General features: G+C 39.0%; 3 protein-coding genes across 3 annotated transcripts; all 3 read left to right on the plus strand.

The window, feature by feature from the left end:
* The first annotated feature begins 963 nt into the window (after positions 1-963).
* Positions 964-3,201, plus strand: LOC143001924 (alpha-N-acetylgalactosaminide alpha-2,6-sialyltransferase 1-like). Its single transcript, XM_076151778.1, has 8 exons — positions 964-1,066; positions 1,314-1,476; positions 1,576-1,738; positions 1,898-2,036; positions 2,146-2,249; positions 2,539-2,622; positions 2,805-2,904; positions 2,998-3,201. The coding sequence occupies exons 1-8, from the start codon at positions 1,010-1,012 to the stop codon at positions 3,199-3,201; spliced, it is 1,014 nt and encodes a 337-aa protein (XP_076007893.1). The 5' UTR covers positions 964-1,009.
* A 1,585-nt stretch (positions 3,202-4,786) lies between these two features.
* Positions 4,787-7,704, plus strand: LOC143001925 (alpha-N-acetylgalactosaminide alpha-2,6-sialyltransferase 2-like). The gene is made up of 8 exons (XM_076151779.1): positions 4,787-5,179; positions 5,462-5,624; positions 5,786-5,948; positions 6,573-6,711; positions 6,831-6,934; positions 7,028-7,111; positions 7,308-7,407; positions 7,501-7,704. The coding sequence occupies exons 1-8, from the start codon at positions 4,787-4,789 to the stop codon at positions 7,702-7,704; spliced, it is 1,350 nt and encodes a 449-aa protein (XP_076007894.1).
* Positions 7,705-10,065: 2,361 nt separating this feature from the next.
* Positions 10,066-14,669, plus strand: LOC143001930 (alpha-N-acetylgalactosaminide alpha-2,6-sialyltransferase 1-like). Its single transcript, XM_076151786.1, has 9 exons — positions 10,066-10,081; positions 11,335-11,522; positions 11,828-11,990; positions 12,230-12,392; positions 13,161-13,299; positions 13,409-13,512; positions 13,817-13,900; positions 14,077-14,176; positions 14,270-14,669. Exons 1-9 carry the CDS (start codon positions 10,066-10,068, stop codon positions 14,471-14,473), a joined length of 1,161 nt encoding a protein of 386 aa, XP_076007901.1. The 3' UTR covers positions 14,474-14,669.
* Positions 14,670-17,040: the final 2,371 nt, after the last annotated feature.

Below are 17,040 nucleotides of genomic sequence, written 5' to 3' on the forward strand. Positions count from 1 at the left end.
TTGTTCGACTTAATGTAAAACCGCCATTTACAATATAATACAATGTTTCCTTGACCTGTACTCCCATGGCAGTTCAAGCAGCTTCTCTAAGCTGTCAACTCAACACAGTCTACCTGCTAACCAATTATTTAAGAGTTGATACAACTCACTCCAAATATAACTTGTGTAATCATCACACTGTCATTTGCAACTGGGATCCCAGATAGAAAGAAATGAAAATTATCTTTTGCGATACTTAAAAAAAACATAGTCATAGTGTAAACATAATACTATTTGATATGTGTGTTTGTGAAGGTGTGTGCCTGTTATGTTTCTCCTTTGGTTTGCAGTGCATCCGTTTCATATAATAACTATGTCATAGCCCTGCCCCTTCACATCCATGAACCAGTCGTGTCTACAAGGCACTGCAGCCTTCAAACAGAGGAGAGACGTCACCGTAACCAGCAAGTAACTTTCTGTCGAACTCCAGCTATGCCATTTCAACATTTTAAGAGAATTTTATCTTTGCTGTTGCTGTTCTCAGTCAGCATTGTGTTTTTGATTCTGTTATGGCAACCAGTAAGGTAGGTTTGTGAAGGATTTGTATGTTGTTCTGAGTAATATCAGGAAATATATGAACATTACGGTAATGAATTAAATCTATTAATGCATAATCATTAACAACTGTTAACAATGATTTATTTGTTCCTTTTACTAGTTAATGTTGGTAATGTTGTCAACTATTCCTTCAATGAGTATCACATTCCAAAATGTTTTCAGTCCTATCTTAGGAAAAATCAAACAAGGAGGAAAAGAGCAGGCGGGTCACGATGACGAATCAGTCAGGCATACAAACGCTAACCTGACTCCCACAACAATTGTGTTAACTGCACCCAAAGACTCAACGAGCTCAGGTGCATTGAAATCAGACCATGTGACCCATTCACAAGTAGTCACCTCAACACGGGGAGCTCCAGCAACCGTCTTGGAGACCCCCATACCCCTCATCTACAAAAAGGATTTTCAGAAAATGCCTGAGTGGGATTTTGATGATGTGTACAAACAGGATGCTGACCACAGAGAAACAGTAAGTGCTCTCATAAGAGACTGAATAGAATTATGACAAGTGTAGGTAAACATGGCAGATTCCTTGTGTCTGTGGTCTGACCTGCATGAATTGTGATCTGCAATCGTCATTGCCCTGAAATGAACACAATAATAATGTTAATGGTACGTGTGTATGTGTGTGTGGAGACATGAGTGACATTTCTGCCTCTCTGTCACTCATTAATTTCTGCAAAGAATGAATGCAGTGTTTTCCTTTGCATTCTCAGACGTGTCCCCAGTCTCTATGGAAGTCTGCAGATCAGAGCTTTAAGCAGGCTTCAATACCCAAAGTGTGCTTATACCTGCACAAAGACAATCTCAACATGAGCGAATGGAACAGACTTTCACATTTTAACAGTCCCTTTGGTTTCATGGAGCACAACTATGATGGTAGGTATGTGTGTGTGTCTGTGTCAGCCAATCTGGGAATTTTTCAAAAGTTAGTAATCCACTTCTCCACTGTGCATGTACTGTATTTGGCTTCTATAGATGTGATGCCAGCTGTGAAGTTGATCCCAAAACCAAAGGAGCCATTATTACGTCCCAAAAGAGACAGTGATGGCTGTGTAAGGTGTGCTGTGGTGGGAACTGCAGGGATCCTCAATGGCTCTGGAATGGGGAAAGAGATAGATGCACATGATTATGTGTTTCGGTAAGAAGACGGGGGCATGAGATGTATACAGTTCTCTGAGTGGTTAGAAATGAACATTGGATCCAGCTTTGTAATGCAACTTGTTTGTTGTAATCTAAGAGACATTCATGTGAATGTTGATGTCCCAGATTCACTCTGATTTGACTTTTGGTTCTGCAGGATGAATGGAGCCGTCACCAAAGGTTATGAGGACGATGTTGGAAACAAAACAGATGTTTATGTTCACACAGCTCACTCAATCACCGCATCCCTGGTATTTTTCAAGAAGTATGGATTTAAAGAAATCCCTCATGATCAGGTACTCAGCAGCATTGTTAATGCTAAAGTTTATCATCTATCATCTACATCTTCACAGTAGACCCTACTCAGGCAGTAACAAAGCCATCTGTCCTCCTCTTTCCTTGCAGGGTATAAAGTATGTCATGATTCCTGAAGATATAAGAGATTTCCAATGGCTTCAGGGTCTTTTTAGTAAAGAAAGGGTCACTGAGGGCCAATACAAAAACCTACGGTGAATATCAACTCTATAGTGTAAATAGTTTATTCTGTATATATTCTGTATATATTCTGTATTCTGTATATATAATAGTACACTTTTTCACTTCTGGTTGTATGCTAACTGCATTTCATTCGCTTGTACCTGTACTTGCTCATTGACAATAAAGTTGGATCTAATCTAATCTAATCTAATCTGAACTCCCCATATTTGGTCCAACAATGTCCTTCAATGTCCCACAATGAGCCAATTTGTGTCTTCAATTTGAAGAATCAACTATTTACTCTGTGTCTTTACCTTCCAGGCCCTGGACGTATTATCCTGGGCAGTTTGATGAGAACCGTTTTTATGTTCTACACCCAGATTTTCTGAGATATGTGCGGAACAGGTCAATTCCTTTTATAAGCCTATGCAAACATTTAACATGTAATGCTTGTAAAAGGCTGATTAATGTGTGTGTGTGTGCGTGGGTGTGTGTGTGTGTGTGTGTGTGTGTGCGTGTGCGTGTGTGTGTATGTGTGCTTGTGTGGGTGTGTGTATCTGCCATTTTTATTTGCTCATTGTCCACAGGTTCTTAAAGTCTCCTCAGCTGAATGCCCGTCACTGGCCAATAGTCAGACCCACTAATGGTGCATTCACTGTCTTCCTGGCTCTGCACACCTGTGACATAGTAAGTTTGCTGGAGGTTGACAACATGGCGGCAATGCCCTTACACATTCACAAATCTATGCAGTATGTAACAAATACCTTCCATCTCTCTCAGGTGGATATCTATGGTTTTATGACAGAGGACTACAAGAAATATAACAACTACTATTGTGAGGGAAAAACTAAAACCAATGTAATTTTCTACAGCAACCACGACTACATCCAAGAACTGAACCTGTGGAAAACATTTCACAACACCAAAGTCTTTAAGCTTTATCAAAGAAAGGAACAAAATGTGACAGAAAAGCTTAAAAGATAAACAACACAAACAGTCTGTGAATGTAATAGCAGCAACAGCCCATTTCCATTGAACATATAGTTTATATGTAGCTTGATCTTTGGCTCTTTGGATCTGTAATGTGTCACGGCCATGATATTGTATGTGAGCCATAATAAAACTGTGTTCAGTTTAGTTACATCACCTGTCTTCAGTAGTTAGAGTCGATGGGGCCACCTTATTGACAGCGGGTTGCTAATTTATAGACTTTATTTTACAGGCATATACTGTATCTATACTTTTCCCACAGTGGCCAAAATGAAAAATGTAAGTAGCTTATCCTTCTTGTCAATTTGTAAGTTATTCCTGTCTTTTGTCAAGACAAGACTTTGTATGTAGACTACAGTATGTTCACTTTGCCTAACTGTAAACGTACCTGTCCAGCAGGTGGCGATAATGGCGATGAACAAAGTGAAATGACAAAGCCACCCCATGGTGCCTTTCGGTATAAAATAAAAAAATGGCACAATTGTAAATAGTCATAGTATTATGATACAATGGGCGAATGGTATTTGTACATGTGTGGTTTTACCCCAATTTATCCCTTATTTCTGTTTGTTTGTTCGACTTTGAATGGAAAACCGCCAATTACAGTTACATGTCCAATGAAAGAGAGGGTCCTGCTCTGTGTTTGGCGCCTAAGTTCCCAAGCTTGCCGACAGGTCGTAGGAAGTGCTCTACTCTGACAGCAGTCTACACAGTGATAAGCTTTATAACCATTTGGCTCTATGATTATAGGGCCGTCATTAATTATTGAAAGTTAATCATTACTACCTATCTGTCAACGTCAAAAAGATTGCATGTCAACTCACCAGTGTCTGAAACTACAGTTTAATCTTGTTAAATCTTTACTTTTCACTGTTGCTGCATATTTTTGTTAACGAAAACGTATATACATTACATACATTATATACACTATATCTAAAAATCTGTTGCGATGTTTTTGGCGGCACACATCCACAAAATCCTCCAGACAGTTTTGATCAGCAACAACACTGAAACACCAGCAACTATCCAGGGTTGGCCGCGGCGCTCCTTGCCCCCTGCCTGGTGACACTATTGGCTGTTATTATCCCGAAAAAGAGGAGACAATGTGTAAATTCAAATAAAAACAGGAATCAATGTTCTGAAAATTCTCTTCTTCAATCCTGAAATTAAGCTCAATCATAGCATAAAGATAATATGTGTGGATGGGTGTGTTTAGCAATGTGTGTCCTTTTCTCTGCAGTTTATGGGTTTCATATGATATGTCACAGCCCTGCCCCATTTAGATCCAGGAACCAGTTGTGTCCAACAAGGCACGGCAGCCTTCAAACAGAGGAGAGACGTCACTGTAACCAGCAAGTAACTTTCTGATGAACTCCAGCGATGCCATTTCAACATTTTAAGAGAATTTTGCTGTTGCTGATCTCCGCCAGCATTGTGTTTTTGATTCTGTCATGGCAACCAGTAAGGTAGGTTTGTGAAGGATTTTTATGTTGTTCAGAGTAACATCAGGAAATATATGAAATGATAATACAGTAATGAATTAAATGTATAAATGTATGATCACTAACTACTGTTAACAATGATTTATCTGTTACATTTCCTAGTTAATGTTGGAAATGTTGCTAACTTTTCCGTCAATGAGTATCACATTCCAAAATGTTATGTCAGCCTAATCTCAGGAAAAGGCAAACAAGGAGGAAAAGAGCAGGAGGGTCACTCTGACAAATCAGTCAGGCATACATACGCTAACCTGACTCCCACAACAATTGTCTTTGCACCCAAAGACTCAACGAGCTCAGGTGCATTGAAATCAGACCATGTGCCCCATTCACAAGTAGTCACCTCAACACGGGGAGCTCCAGCAACCGTCTTGGAGACCCCCATACCCCTCATCTACAAAAAGGATTTTCTGAAAATGCCTGAGTGGGATTTTGATGATGTGTACAAACAGGATGCTGACCACAGAGAAACAGTAAGTGCTCTCATAAGAGACTGAATAGAATTATGACAAGTGTAGGTAAACATGGCAGATTCCTTGTGACTGTGGTCAGTTAGTTGTGGTCTCAACTAACTTTTATGTTAATGGTACGTGTGTGTGTGTGTGGAGACGTGAGTGACATTTCCTGCTTCTCTGTCACTTTTTTATATCTGCAAAGCACATTCTTTACTGTATCAGTTTCTGTACATTTTCATGTTTAAATCTACTCTGTAAGGATCAGCTGAATGAATGCAGTTTTTTCCTTTGCATTCTCAGACGTGTCCCCAGTCTCTATGGAAGTCTGCAGATCAGAGCTTTAAGCAGGCTTCAGTCCCCAAAGTATGCTTATACCTGCACAAAGACAATCTCAACATGAGGGAATGGAACAAGCTTTCACATTTTAACAATCCCTTTGGTTTCATGGAGTACAAATATGATGGTAGGTGTGTGTGTGTGTGTGTGTGTGTGTGTGTGTGTGTGTGTGTGTGTGTGTGTGTGTGACTGTGTCTGTGTTTGTGTCTGTGTCAGACAATCTGGGAATTGTTCAAAGGTTAGTAATCCACTTCTCCACTGTGCATGTACTCTATTTGTGTTTTGCAGATGTGATGTCAGCGGTGAGGTTGATCTCAATGCCAAAGGAGCCATTATTACGTCCCAAAAGAGACAGTGATGGCTGTGTAAGGTGTGCTGTGGTGGGAACTGCAGGGATCCTCAATGGCTCTGGAATGGGGAGAGAGATAGATGCACATGATTATGTGTTTCGGTAAGAAGACAGGGTCATGAGATGTATACACTTGTCTTAGTGGTTAGAATGATTTGTTCCTGAAATCAAGTTTCATATGTCAGATGTTCATTTCTAATTGAGGTTAATTTAGCAGTGTGTATACTGACATCCTCAATATTTGCCACAGCAGCTTTATTGTGAATTCTCTTTGCTCAAATACCAACTAAAAACATTATGATAAACAATGAGCTCTATTTGGGGGGCATAGTCCACTTCAAGTTCATTCCATTAAATGAAATTTTTGAACAATTGTTTTATCTGAAACACATGACTTGATAAGAGCCTATGATAATGAGCATATTCATCACTGGAGCGCCTTCATTGGCAATGAATAGGAGACAAACAATGAATGGGAACTGACTTTGTTAAGTGTCCTAAAAGGGTTTTTGGATCAGGAAAGTTAAAGTTAAAGACATAGGTCATGAGCTTATTGCACAGCTCATATCAGATTGGCAGGTTACCTGACACATTGAGTTAATATTACTGTGGCATGCTTTGCATTGGATCCAGCTTTGTAATGCAACTTGTTTGTTGCAATCTAAGAGACATTCATGTGAATGTTGATGTCCCATATTCACTCTGATCTGACTTTTGGTTCTGCAGGATGAATGGAGCCATCACCAAAGGTTATGAGGGCGATGTTGGAAACAAAACAGATGTTTATGTTCACACAGCTTACTCAATCACTGCATCCCTGATAGCTTTCAAGACGTATGGATTCAAAGAAATCCCTCATGATCAGGTACTCAGCAGCATTGTTAATGCTACAGTTAATGCTACAGTTGTGTATATCATCTACGTCTTCACAGTAGACCCTACTCAGGCAGTAACGAAGCCGTCTGTCCTCCTCTTTCCTTGCAGGGTATAAAGTATGTCATGATTCCTGAAGGTTTGAGAGATTTCCAATGGCTTCAGGGTCTTCTTAGTAAAGAAAGGGTCACTGAGGGCCAATACAAAAACCTACGGTGAATACCAACTCCCCAAATTTGGTCCAACAATGTCCTTCAATGTCCCACAATAAGCCAATCTACTATTTACCCTGTGTCTTTACCTTCCAGGCCCTGGACGTATTATCCTGGGCAGTTTGATGAGAACCGTTTTTATGTTCTACACCCAGATTTTCTGAGATATGTGCGGAACAGGTCAATTCCTTTTATAAGCCTATGCAAACATCTAACATGTAATGCTTGTAAAAGGCTGATTAATGGGTGTGTGTGTGTGTGTGTGTGTGTGTGTGTGTGTGTGTGTGTGTGTGTGTGTGCTTGTGTGGCTGTGTGTGCTTGTGTGGCTGTGTGTGTGTGTGTGCATCTGCCATTATTATTTGCTCATTGTCTACAGGTTCTTAAAGTCTCCTCAGCTGAATGCCCGTCACTGGCCAATAGTCAGACCCACTAATGGTGCATTCACTGTCTTCCTGGCTCTGCACACCTGTGACATAGTAAGTTTGCTGGAGGTTGACGACATGGCAGCAATGCGCTTACACGTTTACAAATCTATGCAGTATGTAACAAATACCTTCCATCTCTCTCAGGTGGATATCTATGGTTTTATGACAGAGGACTACAAGAAATATAACAACTACTATTTTGAGAGACAAACTAAGACCAGAGTAAAATTCTTCCCCAATCACGACTCCCTCCAAGAACTGAACCTGTGGAAATCATTTCACAACACCAAAGTCTTTAAGCTTTATCAAAGAAAGGAACAAAATGTGACAGAAAAGCCTAAAAGATAAACAACACAAACAGTCTGTGAATGTAATAGCAGCAACATCCCATTACCATTTAACATATATTTTATATGTAGCTTGATCTTTGCCAAATTGACTCTCTGGATCTGTAATGTGTCACGACCATGATATTGTATGTGAGCCACAATAAAACTGTGTTCAGTTTATTTACATCACCTGTCTTCAGTATTTAGATTCGATGGGGACCACCTTATTGACAGAGGGTTGCTTATTTACAGACTGTATTTTACAGGCATATACTGTATCTATACTTTTCCCACAATGGCCAAGATGAAAAACGTAAATAGCTTATCATTCTTGGCAATTTGTAAATTATTCCTGTCTTTTGTCCTTTGAGTAGGACGACAAAACTCTGAATGTCAACTATGTTCACTTCGCCCCGCTGTAAACGTACCTGACCAGCGGGTGCCATGAACAAAGGGAAATGAAAAAGTCATCCCATGATGCCTTGCGGTATAATTTTAAAAATATAAAAATGTAAAATGGTCATATTATTGACATACAATGAGCGAATTGTATTGGTACATGTGTGGTATTCCTAAAAGTGTTTCTTTTTTCTGTTTGTTTGTTCGACTTAATGTTAAACCGCCATTTACAATATAATACAATGTTTCCTTGACCTGTACTCCCATGGCAGTTCAAGCAGCTTCTCTAAGCTGTCAACTCAACACAGTCTACCTGCTAACCAATTATTTAAGAGTTGATACAACTCACTCCAAATATAACTTGTGTTATCATCACACTGTCATTTGCAACTGGGATCCCAGATAGAAAGAAATGAAAATTATCTTTTGCGATACTTAAAAAAAACATAGTCATAGTGTAAACATAATACTATTTGATATGTGTGTTTGTGAAGGTGTGTGCCTGTTATGTTTCTCCTTTGGTTTGCAGTGCATCCGTTTCATATAATAACTATGTCATAGCCCTGCCCCTTCACATCCATGAACCAGTCGTGTCTACAAGGCACTGCAGCCTTCAAACAGAGGAGAGACGTCACCGTAACCAGCAAGTAACTTTCTGTCGAACTCCAGCTATGCCATTTCAACATTTTAAGAGAATTTTATCTTTGCTGTTGCTGATCTCAGTCAGCATTGTGTTTTTGATTCTGTTATGGCAACCAGTAAGGTAGGTTTGTGAAGGATTTGTATGTTGTTCTGAGTAATATCAGGAAATATATGAACATTACGGTAATGAATTAAATCTATTAATGCATAATCATTAACAACTGTTAACAATGATTTATTTGTTCCTTTCACTAGTTAATGTTGGTAATGTTGTCAACTATTCCTTCAATCTTCCTTCAAAAGATCAAGCCAATCATATGTGGCTTGATCTTTGCCATGCAGTTCACACAAATTGACTGTTTGGATCTGTAATGTGTCACGGCCATGATATTGTATGTGAGCCATAATAAAACTGTGTTCAGTTTAATTACATCATCTGTCTTCAGTATTTAGATTCGATGGAGACCACCATGACAGCGGGTTACTACTTTATAGACTTTATTTTACAGGCATATAGTGTATCTATACTTTTCCCACAGTGGCCAAAATGAAAAATGTAAGTAGCTTATCATTCTTGTTAATATGTAAGTTATTCCTGTCTTTTGTCAAGACAAGACTTTGTATGTAAACTACATTATTATCATTAGGCAGGCAGTGGCTTAGTGGTTAGAGCTTCTGCCTGGGAACCGGAGGGTTGCCGGTTCGAGCCCCTGCCGAGGCGCCCCTGAGCAAGGCACCGAACCCTCAATTGCTCCCCCCTCTGCGAAGGGCGGTAATGTAATGTAAGTCGCTTTGGATAAAAGCGTCTGCCAAATGATCGTAATGTAATGTAATGTAATTATGTTCACTTTGACCAACTGTAAACTTACCTAACCAGTAGGTGGCGGTAATGGCGACGAACAAAGTGAAATGGAAAAGCTACCCATGGTGCCTTTCGGTATAAAATAAAAAATGTCATAATTTTCATAATATTATGATACAATGTACCAATTCGAATTGTATTGGTATATGTGTGATGCTTTACCCCAATTTATTCCTTATTTCTGTTTGTCTGTTCGACCTTTGATGGAAAACCGCCAATTACAGTTACATGTCCAACGAAAGGGAGGGTGCTTCTCCGCGCGAGACATCACAATTCCCAGGATTGCTGTCAGGACACATGATGTGCTCTTCTCCGACAGCAATCGTAAACGTACTCAACAATAAGCTTTATGACTACTTGTCTTGACTCTGCGATTTATTTTTTTATAGGGCTGTCATTAAATGTGGAAAGTCAATCAGTACTACCTAGCTGTCAATGTCAAATAGATTGCACGTCCACACACCAGTGTCTGAAACTATGGTTAAATCTCATGGTAACGTTCCCCTACTAGCAATTAATATGAATTGTTTCAAAATAGCAATAATAAGCATATATTTTACATAAATAATATTAGTCACACTGAAACAATCACAGCCGGGTACAGTCCACCAAAAACTAGTGTTGACCAATATGTAGTACCAGGACGATGTTACACTGTCGAATTTAAGAGTTCACATGATTACGCAATGAAAATCAAGAACTCCATTTTACTCATAGTCCCAGTAATACTTTTGCCTTTGAGGGCTGGGAGCAAGCCTACTCAACTTTAAAAACACCACACTGGCCTGCAATTATGTTCAACACAGCTTTATTTCACAATTGTTGCATATTTTTGTAAACGAAAACGCATATACGTTACATACATTATAAACAATATATCTAAAAATCGGTTGCGATGTTTTTGGCGAACACATCCACAAAATCCTCCAGACAGTTTTGATCAGCAACAACACTAAAACACCAGCAACCATCCAGGCGTGGCCGCAGCCCTCCTTGCCCCCTGCCTGGTGACACCATTGGCTGTTATTATCCAGAAAAAGATGAGACAATGTGTAAATGCAAATAGAAAACAAATGCAAAACAGAAATCAATGGTCTGAAAATTCTCTTCTTCAATCCTGAAAGTAAGCTCAATCATAGCGTAAAGATAATATGTGTGGATGGGTGTGTTTAGCAATGTGTGTCCTTTTCTCTGCAGTTAAGCAGTTTTATATGATATGTCACAGCCCTGCCCATTTAGATCCAGGAACCAGTCGTGTCCAACAAGGCACAGCAGCCTTCAAACAGAGGAGAGACGTCACTGTAACCAGCAAGTAACTTTCTGTCGAACTCCAGCGATGCCATTTCAACATTTTAAGAGAATTTTACATTTTCTGTTGTCGATCTCACTCAGCATTGTGTTTTTGATTCTGTCATGGCAAGCAGTAAGGTAGGTTTGTAAAGGATTTTATGTTGTTCAGAGTAACATCAGGAAATATATGAAATGACAATACAGTAATGAATTAAATGTATAAATGTATGATCACTAACTACTGTTAACAATGATTTATCTGTTACATGTCCTAGTTAATGTTGGAAATGTTGCTAACTTTTCCGTCAATGAGTATCACATTCCCAAATGTTTTCAGTCCTATCTTAGGAAAAATCAAATATGGAGGAAATGAGCAGGCAGGTCACTCTGACAAATCAGTCAGGCATACATACGCTAACCTGACTCCCACAACGATTGTGTTAACTGCACCCAAAGACTCAAAGAGCTCAGGTGCATTGAAATCAGACCATGTGCCCCATTCACAAGTAGTCACCTCAACACGGGGAGCTCCAGCAACCGTCTTGGAGACCCCCATACCCCTTATCTACAAAAAGGATTTTCAAAAAGTGCCTGAGTGGGATTTTGATGATGTGTACAAACAGGATGCTGACCACAGAGAAACAGTAAGTGCTCTGATAAGAGACTGAATAGAATTATGACAAGTGTAGGTAAACATGGCAGATTCCTTGTGTCTGTGGTCAGTTAGTTGTTGTCTCAACTAACTTTTATGTTAATGGTACGTGTGTGTGTGTGTGTGTGTGTGTGTGTGTGTGTGTGGAGACGTGAGTGACATTTCCTGCTTCTCTGTCACTTTTTTATTTCTGCAACGCGCATTTCCTTATTGTATCAGTTTCTACACATTGTCATGTTTATATCTACTCTGTAAGGATCAGCTGAATGAATGCAGTTTTTTCCTTTGCATTCTCAGACGTGTCCCCAGTCTCTATGGAAGTCTGCAGATCAGAGCTTTAAGCAGGCTTCAATACCCAAAGTGTGCTTATACCTGCACAAAGACAATCTCAACATGAGCGAATGGAACAAGCTTTCACATTTTAACAATCCCTTTGGTTTCATGGAGTACAAATATGATGGTAGGTGTGTGTGTGTGTGTGTGTGTGTGTGTGTGTGTGTGTGTGTGTGTGTGTGTGTGTGTGTGTGTGTGTGTGTGTGTGTGTGTGTGTGTGTGTGTGTGTCTGTGTGTTTGTGTCTGTGTCTGTGTCTGTGTCTGTGTCTGTGTCTGTGTCTGTGTCTGTGTCAGCCAATCTGGGAATTTTTCAAAAGCTAGTAATCCACTTCTCCACTGTGCATGTACTGTATTTGGCTTCTATAGATGTGATGCCAGCTGTGAAGTTGATCCCAAAACCAAAGGAGCCATTATTACGTCCCAAAAGAGACAGTGATGGCTGTGTAAGGTGTGCTGTGGTGGGAACTGCAGGGATCCTCAATGGCTCTGGAATGGGGAGAGAGATAGATGCACATGATTATGTGTTTCGGTAAGAAGACAGGGTCATGAGATGTATACACTTGTCTGAGTAGTTAGAATGATTTGTTCCTGAAATCAAGTGAAGATTTCATATGTTAGAATCTAACATATGAAATCTTCACTTGATGTTAATTTCTAATTGAGGTTAATTTAGCAGTGTGTATACGGGCATCCTCAATATTTGCAAAGAAAATATTTGGCTATGGTGGGAACCCTGTAGCAATCCGAGTTAACAGCAGTGAAAGGTCAGGAAAGTATGTATCTGTTTCCAGCATACAATCATGCCACAGCAGCTTTATTGTTAATTCTCTTTGCTCAAATACCAACTTTATCAACTAAAAACAGTATGATCATAAGCAATGAGCTCTATTTTGGGGGGCATAGTCCACTTCAAGTTCATTTCATTTAATGACATTTGTGAACAATTGTTTTATCTGAAACACATGACTTGATAAGAGCCTATGATAATGAGCATATTCATCACTGAAGCGCCTGCATTGGCAATGAATAGGAGACAAACAATGAATGGGAACTGACTTTGTTAAGTGTCCTAAAAGGGTTTTTGGATCAGGAAAGTTAAAGTTAAAGACATAGGTCATGAGCTTATTGCACAGCTCATATCAGATAGGCAGGTTACCTGACACATTGAGTTAATATTACTGTGGCGTGCTTTGCATTGGATCCAGTTTGTAATGCAACTTGTTTGTTGTAATCTAAGAGACATTCATGTGAATGTTGATGTCCCAGATTCACTCTGATTTGACTTTTGGTTCTGCAGGATGAATGGAGCCGTCACCAAAGGTTATGAGGACGATGTTGGAAACAAAACAGATGTTTATGTTCACACAGCTCACTCAATCACCACATCCCTGATCATTTTCAAGAAGTATGGATTTAAAGAAATCCCTCATGATCAGGTACTCAGCAGCATTGTTAATATTAAAGTTTATCATCTATCATCTACATCTTCACAGTAGACCCTACTCAGGCAGTAACAAAGCCATCTGTCCTCCTCTTTCCTTGCAGGGTATAAAGTATGTCATGATTCCTGAAGGTACAAGAGATTTCCAATGGCTTCAGGGTCTTCTTAGTAAACCAAGGGTCACTGAGGGCCAATATAAAAACCAACGGTGAATATCAACTCTATAGTGTAAATAGTTTATTCTGTATATATTCTGTATATATTCTGTATTCTGTATATATAATAGTACACTTTTGCACTTCTGGTTGGATGCTAACTGCATTTCATTCGCTTGTACCTGTACTTGCTCATTGACAATAAAGTTGGATCTAATCTAATCTAATCTAATCTAATCTAATGTAATCTAAACTCCCCATATTTAGTCCAACAATGTCCTTCAATGTCCCACAATGAGCCAATTTGTGTCTTTAATTTGAAGAACCAACTATTTAGCCTGTGTCTTTACCTTCCAGGCCCTGGACGTATTATCCTGGGCAGTTTGATGAGAACCGTTTTTATGTTCTACACCCAGATTTTCTGAGATATGTGCGGAACAGGTCAATTCCTTTTATAAACCTATGCAAACATTTAACATGTAATGCTTGTAAAAGGCTGATTAATGTGTGTGTGTGTGTGTGTGTGTGTGTGTGTGTGTGTGTGTATGCGCGTGTGTGTGTATGTGTGCTTGTGTGGGTGGGTGTATCTGCCATTTTTATTTGCTCATTGTCCACAGGTTCTTAAAGTCTCCTCAGCTGAATGCCCGCTACTGGCCAATAGTCAGACCCACTAATGGTGCATTCACTGTCTTCCTGGCTCTGCACACCTGTGACATAGTAAGTTTGCTGGAGGTTGACAACATGGCGGCAATGCCCTTACACGTTCACAAATCTATGCAGTATGTAACAAATACCTTCCATCTCTCTCAGGTGGATATCTATGGTTTTATGACAGAGGACTACAAGAAATATAACAACTACTATTTTGAGAGACAAACTAAAACCCATGTAATTTTCTACAGCAACCACGACTACATCCAAGAGCTGAACCTGTGGAAAACATTTCACAACACCAAAGTCTTTAAGCTTTATCAAAGAAAGGAACAAAATGTGACAGAAAAGCCTAAAAGATAAACAACACAAACAGTCTGTGAATGTAATAGCAGCAACAGCCCATTTCCATTGAACATATAGTTTATATGTAGCTTGATCTTCGCCAAATTGACTCTTTGGATCTGTAATGTGTCACGGCCATGATATTGTATGTGAGCCATAAGAAAACTGTGTTCAGTTTAATAACATCATCTGTCTTCAGTATTTAGATTCGATAGGGACCACCATATTGACAGAGGGTTGCTAATTTATAGACTTTACAGGCATATACTGTATCTTTACTTTTCCCACAGTGGCCAAAATGAAAAATGTAAGTAGCTTATCATTCTTTTCAATTTGTAAGTTATTCCTGTCCTTTGTCCTTTGAGTAGGACAACAAACTGTAAACTTATGTGATTAGCAGGTGGCGATCATGATCCCATGATGCCTTGCGGTTCAAAATTAAAAATGTAAGTATTGTAAATTATAGCGAAATATATTGATGCACGTGTGTTTTTTTCTTAATGTATAACTTACTCATGTTTGTTTGTGTAATTTTGCTGTTTTTGTTCCACTTTATATACTATTCTGTGCAATCTTCTACTTGCAGATATGTATATAGGTGCACAGAAAAAAATTAGGCAAGAAATCCAGTGTATATATCAATGTATGAATTGTATGTATGTAAATATGAAGGCTGTCCCAGGAAACACAACAAAACAAAGGATGATGATGATTTTAATATCTAATTATCCATCTGTGGGTATACAAAAACAAGAATTGCTTTACTTGGTTCTTTTGAGAAAATGCTGTTTATAATTATCAGCCTACATTTAGAATCAAATTCTCTTCTTTCACATTATTTAGTTGAAACCTGAACCTTTCTCATGAATAATCAGGTTGTGTGGAGGCACACTGAAATCCGTATGATAATGTTTTCACTTTGAATGTCATTTCTGATCGAGGCCTTTTTAATGTAATTGATTATTATTATTTTTATATCTTAACACACAGAAATGTATGGGATTCGTTGTACTGTGCTTCGCTTTGCCCCGCTGTAAACTTATAAGACCAGCAGGTGGCGACAAAGGCTGTAAACTGAATGGAATGAACGGGCCATGATGAATCCCATGACGACAAGCGGTAAAATAAATACAAAAGTAATGTAAATGTAATAAGTGTAAATTGTCATGTTATTAAGAAATAAGCGACGTGAATTGATTCGCTGCAGTTTTCCCTGGATTTTTTTTGTTTTCTTACATGTGCGTGTTTGTTGGTAAGACTTTCAGTGAAAACTCGTGAGTTACATTTACTGTACATGCCCAACGTTAGTTCGGATCCAGTTCCGTTATAAATGTCGATTTGCTTATGTTTCTGTTCGGATCTTGTGAATCTTTCGCCTTTTTACAAAGGTGTCTATGGAGAGGAATAATAAGAGCCAAATGCATATTTTAGAAGCCTTACAACGCAGGACATCCTTACAATGTAAAAATTATGTCGTGCCTATAATCGATCATCACACCGTGATTGGAAGTAAAACTTTGTGGATTTTATTAAAGCATTATTTTATATAGATTATTTCAGAATAGCAAAATCCGCTGTCGGCTTCGAGAGCTCACATGCATACGCAATAATATGCATCGACTCCTAGAGCATCAGCCTTTCCACTTCCGGGTCGTTGTGTTTATGCATATTATTGCTGTTGATGAATTCATATCTCCAAACTTTAATTGCCTAATCCAAAAAGACGAATGTCGCCACCTCAAATGAATATTCTCACATTTTCATTTAATTTTATATACTTTAAAATATATCCGACGCGCTTGTCTCGCTTGTAAATCAGTTTACTCACTTACTTCCGCGAAAAATATCAGTATAAATTAAAGTTTCGATGCTCAAGTGACTTCCTCGTGCATTATATAATAAATATGCAAAAAGGACAATATAGCCAGTTTTGTTGAGATAGGTGGTCAGTCTGTTGCATATTTACCTTTACACTTATTTACATTTATGTGAAAAGTTCAATGCAGACTTTATTCGTGATTTATTGAAGTTATTAAAGCGTATAAACGGTGATCAATCGCCACATCCCACTGAGACATTATGGCCGTCTTAACTCATAGGAGTCGTAGTTGTCACATGTGGTTGTTTGTGTGCATTTTATTGTGGTGGAATTTGAATATAATGAGGGGGGAGGGGGGTGTTCACGTTCAAGCTAAGTATCCGTAAATCTGTAGCTCATCTGGGTTGGCACAAATAATCAATGTATATATGTAACGTCGTCCGGTTGGTTGACGAGAAATCGATTATTACAGCTGGGACTGCTTCTTCTGTGTGCCGCCTCTGACATTGATATTATTCACACTACATTTTCGAGTCTAACGTCATTTTTGCATATCTATCTATCTATCTATCTATCTATCTATCTATCTATCTATCTATCTATCGAGAGAGAGAGAGAGAGAGAGAGAGAGAGAGAGAGAGAGAGAGAGAGAGAGAGAGGGAGAGAGGATAATAATGAACGTCCACGCCATTAACAAATGCAGTAAGCTCTTTAAGCTTCGCTCCCTCCCTCTTCCTTCCTCATCCTCCCCCTCACCGGTTCGTCC

The sequence above is a fragment of the Genypterus blacodes genome, unplaced genomic scaffold (assembly GCF_046128005.1).
Source record: "Genypterus blacodes isolate CSIRO-AG114 ecotype Tasmania unplaced genomic scaffold, CSIRO-AGI_Gbla_v1 ptg000055l_1, whole genome shotgun sequence".
In the NCBI taxonomy this organism is placed as follows: domain Eukaryota; kingdom Metazoa; phylum Chordata; class Actinopteri; order Ophidiiformes; family Ophidiidae; genus Genypterus; species Genypterus blacodes.

Excerpts from the sequence above, each read along its gene's own strand:
- LOC143001924 (XM_076151778.1), top strand. The coding sequence starts at position 1,010 with ATGCCTGAGTGGGATTTTGATGATGTGTACAAACAGGATGCTGACCAC. Across the intron at positions 1,739-1,897 it reads GCACATGATTATGTGTTTCG|GATGAATGGAGCCGTCACCA; the intron begins GTAAGAAGACGG and ends TTGGTTCTGCAG. Across the intron at positions 2,250-2,538 it reads GGCCAATACAAAAACCTACG|GCCCTGGACGTATTATCCTG; the intron begins GTGAATATCAAC and ends TTTACCTTCCAG.
- LOC143001930 (XM_076151786.1), top strand. Across the intron at positions 13,513-13,816 it reads GGCCAATATAAAAACCAACG|GCCCTGGACGTATTATCCTG; the intron begins GTGAATATCAAC and ends TTTACCTTCCAG. Across the intron at positions 14,177-14,269 it reads CTCTGCACACCTGTGACATA|GTGGATATCTATGGTTTTAT; the intron begins GTAAGTTTGCTG and ends CATCTCTCTCAG.
- LOC143001925 (XM_076151779.1), top strand. The coding sequence starts at position 4,787 with ATGATTTATCTGTTACATTTCCTAGTTAATGTTGGAAATGTTGCTAAC. Across the intron at positions 5,180-5,461 it reads ATGCTGACCACAGAGAAACA|ACGTGTCCCCAGTCTCTATG; the intron begins GTAAGTGCTCTC and ends TTGCATTCTCAG. Across the intron at positions 6,712-6,830 it reads AAGAAATCCCTCATGATCAG|GGTATAAAGTATGTCATGAT; the intron begins GTACTCAGCAGC and ends CTTTCCTTGCAG.